The 13,035-nt window shown below is 41.3% G+C and overlaps 2 protein-coding genes across 2 annotated transcripts in view; one reads left to right on the top strand and one right to left on the bottom strand.

Annotated features, from left to right (window-relative positions):
* KCTD16 (potassium channel tetramerization domain containing 16) overlaps window positions 1-4,752 on the bottom strand; it is a 335,926-nt gene extending 331,174 nt beyond the window's left edge. Inside the window, exons 1-2 of the mRNA XM_060240536.1 lie at window positions 4,155-4,752; window positions 2,727-3,891 (exon numbers count right to left, since the gene is read on the bottom strand). Of these exons, the coding sequence (XP_060096519.1) occupies window positions 2,727-3,558 (832 nt within the window). The 5' untranslated portion in view covers window positions 3,559-3,891; window positions 4,155-4,752. The remainder of the gene's footprint in view (window positions 1-2,726; window positions 3,892-4,154) is intronic.
* YIPF5 (Yip1 domain family member 5) overlaps window positions 1-13,035 on the top strand; it is a 325,038-nt gene that overhangs the window by 279,657 nt on the left and 32,346 nt on the right. The window lies entirely within an intron of this gene.

Genomic DNA, 13,035 nt, shown 5'->3' with positions numbered 1-13,035 from the left:
CAGTAAAATAATGTTCACTATTTCAAGGTCTGAGAACATTCTTTAAAAAGCAATTCCTTCAGAAACAAATAAAGAAATGTGGTGAGCTATCACACACATCCAGGTCCACTACAAAATACCTACCAGGTAAAAGTCCCATACATATTAAATACGTCAAATTGTCAAGTGAGCAAATGCATGCAGGATAGCAAAGGAGAGAACTATGGAATTAGTCGCAAAGTATGGTTCAGCAAAAAATGTTGGTTCTTAACCCAGCCATAACACAAGAGAGTTGTATCACCATCAATAACAACATGATAGCGGATAAATCAATATAAGCATAATCCCCATCTTTATTTTGTCTGTAACTCTGCTTGTAACACAACTGGAACTAGAAGAATTAATGGCCTGGCTGATTCACTTCAACAGGAGCTTCTGTCTAATCTTGCAGGAACAGCCTCAGTCTGTGTTAAGAAGCCACAAGCCAGTGATACTCTGTTCTCAAATCAGGAGCATTTGTGCTGCCACTATGAGTCAGAGAAGCACCAGCAAGTTTGTTTGCACAGCAGTGACCTGGCCCATTCCTTGTGTTCAGAGATGGCTAGAGTCTGCTAAGCCTTCAGTGCTGGAAATCTTGGCGAGGAGGGAATTTTGTAACACAGCAAAGCACCTGAGTGGATCATACGTTGAATGCCAAGATGCTGAGCTTTACCACTTCTTTCTGTAGTGTGTGTGTGTGTGTGTACACAGGGCTTTTTTTAAAGCAGGAACACAGTTCCAGTTGGCTTGGTGTCAGGGGGTATGGCCTAATATGCAAATGAATTCCTGCTGGGCTTTTTCTACAAAAAAAGCCCTGTGCAAAAAATGGTGATATCGGGGGGGGGAGGTAAGGCCTAATATGCAAATGAGTTCCTGCTGGGCTTTTTCTACAAAAAAAGCCTTGTGGGTACATATGGAAACAAATATATACGTATGTCAGAGACAGAGGATAGAACGCAACAAAACACTGATGGGTACTTCAGAGTAAGAGGGAAAGAGCCATTAATACATTTATTAGCAGTCATGAGAACTGTATCACCAGGACAGTTTTATCACCAGTTCCACCAATTTTATGACCTATGATCATAGAAGGGAAGGAAGAGGGGGGGGGGGGGACTAACAGAAGTTTGCATTTTTTTTAAATACAGGATATCCCTTTTTCCAACTTTGAAAAGTGTTGTCTTCCTTAACAACAAAAAATATAGTCCAAAGAAAAGTGAAAAACGAATCCTTTGCTTTAATACAGGTGGCATTAAACACAAGACTAATGCGCACGCACATACACACACACACACGCACAAAACCAACTAAAACTACAGGAGCTTTCTGGATCTTTTCTTCCCACAGGTAAACAGACACATGGATCATTTACATTAGATAACTAGTGTGTGATCCTAAATAGAGTTATGTCCTAAATCCACTGATGTCAATTCACCTAGAATGGTACAACTCTGCTTAAGACTGCACTGTTAAGACATAGCTGGTACTTTCCTATTTCCCCCATTGCTTTCTGTATCAGACAGATCAGTGTGATTAGTTTTGAAATTAAATTATAGGCATATAGAAAAATCATTGACATCAAAGGCACTTCTGTAGGCTTCTAAAACAAGTGCCTTAAGAGACTGGACTCCCACTGAAAACATTCCTTTTAAGCAGGCACCACTTTTCAAATTCTGCAGACTTTCAGATCAAACAACTATCACCCACGCATTTAAACAGTGAGGTATAGTGCACTAAGTCAGTAAGATAAGAAGCAGGTATCTCACATTAGCCTTCATCACAAAACAGTATATTTAAATAACATAATTCATACTTGATTGTACTAATAGACTAATTTATCTTTCCCCCTTGGAAGTAAACTCAGGATAAAATGCTTCAGCCCACATCCTGAAGATCGAGTTCTGCTGTGGAATAATGGAAATCTAACTCTCCTGGTGTTACCATTGTCTCAATCACCAGCCTCCCAGATAATGCAAAGCTTAGAAAGTTAACAAGGCTGCTGAAGCGATCAGCTGGAAAATTCGTTCAAAAGCAGTAGGTCACCTGATGCAATTGCAACCAGCTGAGAAAATGTGTTGAGTTAGGAGGAGCATTTATATCACCATAGCAAAAATAACGTAGATTCATTCCTAGATATAAACGGAGTGTTTTATGCAAGACCTTGTTTATGAAAACCACCCTTGATGGAAAGCAGCCAGAGTGAGTAGATTTCCCTTTCCTTTCTCTGCATGTAAGAATTTCAGCTTTGTTGACAGATAGCTCGGCTGACTGTGCATGATTATTTTTGAGTATCTATTACCTTTGTAAACTGAACCTCATTTGAAGATCTCCTATAATTAAATCAGCAGTGTCTTGGTAGGGTTTACATTACATTGAAAGAGCACTCCAAAAATGCACAAGGTAATCAGATAGTTAACAAAGGTGTGATCACAGCTTCACTGTATGTTTGTAAGAGTATGTACTAACAGTCAATGAAACGGGGGAGTTTTGGCAGTCTGTGCTGCCACCTAGCCAAGACCACACCACTAAGTTCACGGTCAATGTCTTCACAAAAGACTTAAGCCAAACAGACTGATTTGGTTCCTGTTCTTCCATGTGAAGCTACATTTAGCAGCAAGAACTTTGACACTCATTCAAGCTAAAGAAGCAGAAAACAACTTTTCTCCTGCACCCAAACCCTTGCCGCAGCAGTGTCTCCTTGTACTTACGGTAGAAGACGTATTCCGTGTAGCTGGACCAAACCTTGTCATCAGTGTATTGATTGACAAAAGAAGCTGTCACCGAGGAATTACATGCTACCATGTGGAATCCACATTCTGACAACATGTCAAAAGCCCTTTCCAGGTGCCTAAATTTCAGATAAAATCTGGAGGTGTATCTATCTGGAGCCCGGTCTGGGTCTCTGCTCTCATTCAAACTTTCTCCAAAAACTTCTTTGACTAAAGCAATCCTTCCACAAACCAAAATCCTTGGGACTCTCCTGAACTTGGCATCTGCTTGGGTCTCCCTGCCCATGGTGCATGACCCTCTGTAGCCAATGGTAATGAAGCCCCACTTTCGATCCGAAGGTAAGAGTGACGATGGGGCACTTATCCTTGTGTCACTGCTTTGGGAAACCTCCTCATAGTCACTATGGCAATAGTCATCAGGGCTTTGCTTGATCTCATCAGGAGTCAGAAGTTTGACCAAGTCTAGGAGCTGAAAGTACTCCGCTTCCCTCTTGAGCCTTCCTCTTTCTGGAAAGTGGTCAGGCAAGACCACCTGCTTGTCCCTGAGATAGTCCAGAATGTAGCGGAAGAGGAAGCCATCTCTGTCGATGAAAATCCTTCCCTTGGAATCTTTTGCTAGGTCATTGACTGTCTCTCTCTTGGAGGTGAACATTTTCCAAAGCAGGGAGTGGGGAATGCCTATTAAAGTTGAGTAGCGAGTGAAATAAACCTGGCCACCCACATTCAGTTCTATTACCTCTGGGAAAGAATGCACAACTGTCCCTTGTTCTCTAGGAGGGAGGTAAGTTCTGCAGTTTCCACTCAAGGCCATGGTACTTTGAAAAAAAAAACCAACCACAAGTTGAGGCAGAACTCTCAGTCACATCCAAGGTTTCAATCAGGATCCTATACCTGTTTCCCCAAGGGCCTCCCAAGCCCTAACATGTAAGGTATTGGAACTGGGGATGGGGTGGAGCATGAAAAGAAGGTTGTGGGGTTTATTTTTTTTTTCAATTGTCCAAAAATAACTATCACAAGAACTGGCACAGTGGCTTTATTCTTAAATAGTAGATGATGAATGTTCACGAAATGCAGTTAAATAATCAGATCTTCCAGCAAAGCCCAAAACAGCAGGATCAAGCCAACTTTACAATGTCTCACAAGCCTATTGAAGACAGGGGAAAGATAAGACAGAATTATTTCCCTCTGCATGAGAAAAGAATAAAGAGTTAAAAGCAGTTGAGTTTTGAACACTCTGAGTAACATTAATTTGGGAATATTTACCTTATTTAATTTTTTTTTTAAAGATTTCTTTTTTGGTCAATTAAAGCAGTGACTGAAAGAGTTAACAAGGCACCACACATTTCAGTTTGCACAAGCATCTAATTTAGAATATGTAAATGAGGGGAGCAGAGCCCCGAGTCTTACCTTAGTTACAGCTGATCTATCATTCCTGCAAAGGGAAGCAGCATTTTTTCTAAGCAACCCCAAAATCAGCACAGAGGCAGGCTGGATCTGGTGAGCAGCAAATCCAGAGCAGGAAAAGGTCTGAAACAGTAAGCTGAGTCCATTTGACAATATCCACCATGCAGAAGTTACAAGTTAAACCCAAGCATCGGAAAGTTAAGCAGAAGGGCAATGAAGAGCTGGGGAGCTCGGCAGCAGTAGCTGAGACAGAAGAGGGGAAAAGGCAAGAAGAGCATAAATCCAGTTAGGATCCTTTGGGATGAGACAGAATTTCAGGAGGAGGACCTTGGTTTAGATGTCTTGCAAAGAGCCCAGATTCCAAGATAAACCCTGGCACGTTTCAGTGGCATCCCACAGTGATACCCTCTCCATCAGTAAGCGCAGAGAGCCTCCCATGTTCCCAGTCAGGTCCAGAGAATAACAAGCCTGTAGCAGTTTGAAAGGATGCCCAGGGAAGCTGCCTGCTCTGCTTTCACTACACAAGCTGCTCCTCTGGTTGCTGAGCTGGGTGGTTCCACAGTTCCCAGTGCAGTTCAGATGCTGTTGTTTCAGCAGTGCAGGAAAGAAACCATCCAGGGAGATGACTATTACATCATCTTAAAGGAATATGGCTTTGAGAAAGCCAAGCAACCTGGAGGGGGTGGGACTCGACTTCAATTCCCCCTTCTTCGTTTTTTAACGAGTTGCAGAGAGCAGAAGTGCAGCATGAAGCTGCCACAAACAGCTATTCCCAAACCAAGCAGCAATTCTCCAGGAAAGCTTCTCGCGCTTAATCTGCTAGATGAAAGGATTCAGCTCTTACACATTTCTATCTCCAAGCCTGCCTTGAAGTTCTTTGTAGTACTGAACAGAGATCTTTCCTGTTGCATGAGCCATTTTTTTTACTGCATTGATAAATTGTATCTTTCTGTAATATTGTGCAAAAATGGAACTGTGTGGTTTTTACTGTCCTCCAAAGACGCACTGAATAAATGAAACTACATAAACATGTAAATTCAGTTCCCTATCCACACACAAGAAAATGTCACCCTTTTCACACCAAATTAACTCATAATGACTTGTCAAGTTCATGAAATAAAATCAGCCAGGGGAAAGGGGCAGGAAGGGAACAACTACGAAATGGAAGAAACAGAGTCTTTTTACTCTGATGGTGAATGTTTTTTGCAAAGTTAGGATGGGAAAGTAACTATGTCTCTGAAATAAAGAATCGTGCCAAGTTTCATTTATAAGAAATGCTTTGTTCTTATATAGAACTTTAAGAGCAGCAAAAACTGCACTGATTCAAGAATCTGGAATCAACAAGAATAACCAGAGTTTCATATTGTTCAATGGCCAGGGCAGAATCCATACTACTACTGCCTCTGCTGATAAAAACTACAAAGGTTAGATTAAACTGCTAATTAAATCAGATAACAAAACATGCTTCTTAGTCCTCTGGCTCTGACAGTAGAGCAACCAAAAGAAGCTAAGGCCGTTTAAATGCTTCACCATTTAAACTGAAGTCTCTTCAGATCCTCCAATGTGCTTTAAGATGAGGCACACACACATGGACTTTTCCACTTTGTTCCATAATATGTACTTAACATACGTCTGAAAATCAAGGCAAATTATCTGTGGATGAGACACCACAGTATTTCTAGGTGCTCCAGCAAATAATATCAACCAGGAGTTTGGTGGGTCCTTTGGTGGGTCCTTCAGTCTGAATGTTTCTTTTCATCATATTCAGCTCAGAATCCTAATCTTTACTGTCTTAATAGTTTTCTAAGACTAAGCCTTCTATATGACCATTCAGCTGAAACTGATCATCATATGGCCAAAAGTCTCCCAGTCATTGTTCATATTTAATAGACCAATAAACTGGGGGAGGGGGGGGGATGAAAACTTGTATTTAACTTAGTTCATGTTTTTGCTAACACTTACCTGTTGTGGCCTCAATAGTTTTCCAACAACAAAAGCCAAGCCTATGGCTGGTGTTATTTTTCATGCTTATAGCACCACCTAATGGCTCTAAAATATTCTGCTAGAGCTAGTAAGAACACACTGGAAGTCATTTTCACAAAAAAGCAATCATCTTACATACATAACTATGTAGGAGGGGGGAAAGGATGCTCACGGTTGCCAATTACAGGTTGGAGAGTTCCTTGGGATTTGGATGTGCTGCCTGGATGGTGGAAATTTGGGGAGGGAAGAGAACTCAGATGGGATGGGATCTGATGCCATGGAGTGTGCCATTTTCACTAGGGATATAAATCTCATCAGCGTGGAGATCAGTTGTAATGCTGAGAAAATTCCAGGTTCTGCCAAGATGATGGCAACCCTTTTCTTCACTATCATCACTCCTCCATGGAATTCAGGCCAGCATATAAGGTCTCCCCTCCCATTTTATCTTCAAAGCCACACTGCGAAGGTCAGACTGAAATAGAGTAACTTGCCCAGTGAGAATAATGGCAGAATGCAATGCCAAACCAGGTCTCACCAATTTTAATCTAACCACTCTGTCACACTGGTGTCTATAATCAACCAATGTGTTCGTTTAGCCAAAGGTGCACATAACTAGAAGTTTTGCGCTGTGCCCAGGTGGGAAAACAGAGTCATGCATCACAGCACACACAGATTTTCCTACACTGGAATAAAATCGATTTTTCACAATGTCATATGTTAAGTGGCCCTTACCTTTGACTTGCTTTCAGAAATCATTCAGGAAAGGATGCCACTTTTGAAAAGGCAGGGTCAGAATTTTAAGTGTGCGTGGGCTTCACTCGTTGCAATTTAATTAGAACAATGATGTCATAATTTATTTATTTATTATTTATTTATTTTTCGATTTATATCCCGCCCTACCCCACCGAAGCGGGCTCAGGGCGGCTTACAACACAGAGGTTCTAACAATAAAATTTGAATTTTAAATACAATAACAATTTATATAATTAAGACATTAAAAAACATTAAAAAAACATTAAAATCAGTACATCAATCCAACAGTATGCTATCTATAAACTTCCTTCAGTATTTTGGTAGTTTTGGTGCCGGTCAGTTATAGGCCAACCGGAAGAGGACTGTCTTACAGGCCCTGCGGAATTGTCCAATGTCCCGCAGGGCCCTGACCTCTTCCGGTAACTGGTTCCACCATCAAGGGGCTGTTATTGAGAAGGCCCTGTCCCTGATTGACTTCAACCGGGCCTCCTTTGACCCAGGGATTACGAGCAGATTTTGGGAGCCAGATCGCAGTACTCTCTGGGCAACATATAGGAAGAGACGGTCCCTAAGGTAGGCAGGTCCTAGACTGTTGTGGTAGTTGTGGTATCCCATAATAGTTGTGGTAACACTCCTGCTCTTAACCAGAAACAATATGGCCATTAACGTTCATGAGCTAGAGACAAGTGCAAACTGTACTGCAAATATTCAGCAACATGAGCAGGGGGGAAATGGCCACTAACCTACTGAGGAAGTTCCCAGCAGACCATTTTATGGGGAGAGGTGGGGAACTGGTAGTTCCTGTGGGGCTGGCAGTGTTAGCAGTCAGCCCTGCCCTGTGGATGGGTAGAGTTTGGCATCGAAAGAGAAAAGAATGCCATTCACTTATCATACCATATCACTCCAAATATCATGAGTGCAACATACTGCCTGGTGCAGAAATGACCTCAAAAGGGGTGCCAGTCAGAAGATCAGTCTGGGAAACTATTTGGAAGTGAACCAAAAGGCTAATTTGTAAATAAGTCTCTCCCATCCTAAAATAATGCATAGTTAACAGCAATGGATTTCTCAGGAAAATAGCACCTCACTTTGAATCAACCTCATTCAACCCCAATTGTGCTTCTCCCTTTGGCACATGTAGCATATCTGTATCACCTAGAAGTGTCACCCATCCAACGCTTCAGAGGTCATCAATGAATATTAACACCCACATCCCATCCCCAGGAGAGTCATCAAGCTTTGTCCAAGTCTTTGGGAAAATTCCTGTAAACACATCAAGTTTTTGACTTTGGGCATACCCGCCATTGTGCCCTGGGGACATTTTTTGTATAAATACAAGCATTCAGCTCTAATGTGTGTTCGTGTGTGTGTGTGTTCTCAGCATCAATATTGCATCCCCATTTGTGTGTGAGACAATACCCCCTAACAAAATGCTGGTCTTTTCACTCTTTCATGGACCAGGACCTCCTAGACTTTTAAATATCACCCTTGAAACTCCCTCACTTTTTCCCACTCCTTCCTTTATTTTTCTCATAGCTAGCTTGTGTTTTTCCCATGTGCTTTGTGTGTATGTTTTATTCATTTATTATTTTTCAATAAAACCTTACCGGTTGAACATCTGACTGGTTTGTTCTCAGAGTTAAGGGAATAATTCTGGTATACAAAGATGGAGATAATCAGTTACCCCTTCATGCTGTGTTGATATCCAGAAAGACACCCCTGGACTGATACCCAAACAATGCACTCCTGGAATGTGATATTGCAATGTAACACTAGAATATGAATATTGCACAGCAATGCCCATCTGAACTGGGATGGTCTCCTTTCCACAGAAGAGAGGCAAACTCAGTCCAGTTTTTAGGCCCCTAGGCAGGCTGGCATGATATTGTCTGGTTCACAGGCTTGGCAGACATTTTGGCTGTGCTGAAAGGCTAAAGAAACAACCATTTTCTGATCCTGAAATGGAGAGACCCAGAGAACGACATATAGTGGGCAAAGCTGTAAAAAAATTTCCTTCACCCCTTTTGGCAACCTCTTTCAAGTCCTGTTCTCAAAACGTAAAACCTGCAACACATAAACAAATCATCCATATGTATGGTCTGCTATTCTGCAGGAAAGACAGCAGAAATGCAAAGGTTAAAGGCTAAGTGCAATATTGTTGTGTGAATGTGTGGTATATCTGTATTCTGGTTTCACATTTCTGCCAGGGAATCTGAGTTCTATAGAATCTCTATTTTTCTTTAATTACTACTAAAGGCTATCAAAGTTAAGCTATCTCCTGAATTTGTTATTAATGGACATCCATTCTGACATGTAGAGAGAGATCTATCACCTCTTGTGAGGTTCAAAGAACCAGCCTCAGCAATAATGGGGCCATAAACCCATTTGGCCAAACTAATTAAGATTCCTCTTTTGGGGTTTGCGCATATTACACCCTGGTTTCTCATTGGATATGACACCCTGTTTTCTCATTGGATATTTGGTTTTTGACACTCTGTTTTCTTATTGGACACTTGGACCTCTTGATGTGATGTAACTTACCCTAGGAAGCAGGCCACCCTACCTGTCAAGAATATCCTCCTGTATAATGGATGCTAAAGAGAGAGGAGGATTTCAGCTTCCAGATTTAAGATTATATCATGATGCAGTCTGTTTGGCATGGATAAAGGATTGGGTGATGTTGTTAAATAAAAAAACTCTTAATGTTAGAAGCTCATGGAAATAAATTTGGCTGGCATGCTTATATGTATTATGGGGGGGAAAAGATGGATGGTTTTTTTTCCCTCACCATTATATCAGAAATAATTTGTTGAATACATGGATAAAGTACAAGAAATATGGTGACGAAAGAAAGCCATTATGGATAGTACCAGCAGAAGTAATAAAAATAACGGCTGAATCTGATGAAGAGAGAGGCTTGTCATATAATCAATTATTAAAGATTCAAGGTGATAAAACTGAATTAAAATCTGCTGAAGAGCTGAGTAATAAGTATGATTGGTTTCAAATGCAACAAATAAAAAGTTTGATGGATAACGACATTAAATCTGAAGGAATTAGACGTGAACAAACAGAAATGGAAAAGGTTCTGCTCGGAGATAACGAAAAATTAATATCAAAAAATATATAAGTTATTGTTGAAATGGTCTACAGAAGAAGAAGTAAAACCTCAAATGATTAAATGGGCAATTAATGTAAATAAGGAAATACAGATGGATACATGGGAATATCTTTGGAAGAACTCTATGAGAATATCAACATGTCAAAGTATTAAAGAGAATTGTTTCAAGATGATGTATAGGTGGTATATGACTCCTAAAAGTTGGCAAAGATGAGTAAGAAGATATCAGATAGATGTTGGAAATGTAAAAAACATGAAGGTTCTTTTTATCATTTGTGGTGGACATGTGGAAAAGCGAAAAAGTTTTGGCAAATGATACAACAAGAAATATCTAAGATTCTGGGATATGACTTTTAAAAAGTAGCAGAGACTTACCTGTTGGGATTACAAATGGAAAAATTTCCAAAAGAAGATAGCACTTTAATTTGGCACTTGCTCTCAGCTGCTAGGACTTTGTATGCGCAGTTGTGGAAGCAAGAAATAATACCAGAGAAATGGGACTGGATTTTGAAAGTTTTATCATGGAGTGAGATGGATAAATTAACAAGAACACTAAGAGACTATGATATGGAAGTGTTTAAAAATGAATGGAAGAAATTTAGAAGTTATGTAGAGAAAGAATGGAATATAAAAAGACATTGGACAATTTTTTTAATAATAAGTATTAGGGAAAGTTAGAATATGAATTTTGATTTTGATAGTTAAGGGTACCTTTATAAGTTAACTTTAAGTATATAGCTTCAGCGGGAGTCTAGTAATGGAGGGAGGGGGGTATAGAAAATATCATATGGGATAGGGATAGAGGTGATATAAATAGATATTGTTACCATATGTTATCAATAAAATTGTTTAACAAGAGTATCCTCCTGTGTATCTTTCTATCCTCCCATCCTTCCCTCCATCCTTGCATCCTTCCCTCCATCCATCCCTTCCTGCCCTCATTCCCCTCCCCCCTTTCTCAGGAGAAATCTCTCTCTAGAGGTCTCTGGACTTCTCTGACCAGCCTACTCTGCAAGAACGAGGTAATTGTATCACCTCCCCAACCCACTTATTCAGCTAACCTCTGTAATTCCTCTTGTATGCTTGAAAATTATTTGATTGGGATGTAACCATTTGAAAATCATTTCCTATAATAAAATCCATTATTTTAACCAAAGGATTTCAATGGTCTATCTCCGTAAACACTGACAGAGATCCTGCTTACCTCACCTCTCATAGGCTTGCCATTTTGAGCTAAGAAAAATTAATATTCACCAATAAAAAGCTGGTTGAGGTAACAGTGTCTCCAATTAAGTTAATTCCCCCAGTTTAGCAGCAGACTACCAATTTAGGTAACAGAAGTGCCACAAGGGTCACTTGGTTTGGACCTGGGCTGTGACAAGGCTGTGGCTAACTGGACTTCCTGAAGGGTCATACTAGGGAGGAACTCATTTAAGCAGCTGCTGAAGAACTGTCCCATTTTGAAACACAAGCAGCCAGTGGCAGGTTGAGATAAGATGTTGAGGCAATCAGTTTGGCACCCAACCTCCTATGTGGATTGGTCTCCTGACAGCCCCAACTGGTCATCACTGAAGCCTTGCCATTGTCAGCAGCACCCTGGTGGCCACTCCATCCCAATGGAAATGCCTGCCATCCCTAGGCTATCTCAGCTGATCTGATGTGTGGTGGGGGGCCTACAAGCATGGCAGTGGTGGTATGTGTCAGCCTTGTAAGGGCCTAATGAACAGGAAGGATAAATTGGTGCTGTATTCAAAGCACTTCAGAGTTTTCCTGGCAAGCCGGATGCAGGACCTGCAGAGTTGGCATGGAAAACTGCATGGAGCTGCATGCTACAAGCAAGTGTCAGAGCAGAGAAAAGGAAGCCTCTCTGCCTTGCCCCTTGTAGCCCAGACAGGCCCTTTTGTCCAAGAAGCAGCACCTCTGAGAAACAGCAGCCCAACCATGCTAGTGTACTTGCAATGGAAGAAAAGCCCTGTCCTAGCACACTGCTCCCATCTCTTTGTTCTGGCGCCCCCCCACCCCCCAGCTCCATGAAGATCTTCATGCCACCTTCTCAAACCACACATGTGAGAGCCATGAAGCACTTGGCGTGCTACATCAACTTGTCCTTCCTTCATAATTGAGCTCTTCCTCTTGGTGTTGCTACTTTTGCTGCTCCATCTCTGCCTACAATACCAACCTGGCCAGCACTACCACCAAGCCCATCATGCTCATGTCAAGTGCTGACCATCACCACAAAAGCCAGGTTCTTTACCATTGAAAGTGCTAACCTTACTGGCATGGGCTTGCACAACCCTGCGCAGAAAACAGAATAGCAGCACACCAAAACATTATCCCACAAAAAAGTACTTCGTACAATGCCATTTGGGAACCTAGCACCATAGGACTTTGAGCACACCATGAAGAAGGCACCAACAATGAATGGAACAGCTATAGGGTTTGTTTGTTGAGTCTGTGCTTACATCTAAGCCAAGTGGCCTCTTGTGATGATGCCAGTTCTCCATGGCTCCACTTAATTCAAGGCCATTGTAATGTCCTATTTTATCCCTTGGACATAGTTGAGGAATCACATATGTCGGGGAGGGACGGTGGCTCAGTGGGAGAACATCTGCTTGGGAAGCAGAAGGTCCCAGGTTCAATCCCTGGCATCTCCAAAAAAGGGTCCAGGCAAATAGGTGTGAAAAACCTCAGCTTGAGACTCTGGAGAGCCACTGCCAGTCTGAGAAGACAATACTGACTTTGATGGACCAAGGGTCTGATTCAGTATAAGGCAGCTTCATATGTTCATATATGTTCAAACTTAGTTCCTTTTTGCTCATATTCATTTTTACTTATATTTCACTTTACCAACAAAACTTTGGATATTCCTGAGGTACCTCTTTGAGGTGTTACACCTTTCAACTCTTGCAGCTGGGGGATGTGGAAAAGAAATTTACAACTATGAGGCCTACTGCTAGTACCCTTGGTCCATGTCTTTCTTTGCTCATATGCTCTTGCACTAGAGAAAAGAAATACAAAAAAAAAAAA

The sequence above is a fragment of the Heteronotia binoei genome, chromosome 5 (genome assembly GCF_032191835.1).
Source record: "Heteronotia binoei isolate CCM8104 ecotype False Entrance Well chromosome 5, APGP_CSIRO_Hbin_v1, whole genome shotgun sequence".
Taxonomy (NCBI): Eukaryota; Metazoa; Chordata; class Lepidosauria; order Squamata; family Gekkonidae; genus Heteronotia; species Heteronotia binoei.
The sequence above is the reverse complement of the archived record's forward strand: the minus strand, read 5'-3'. Positions and strand labels throughout refer to the sequence as shown.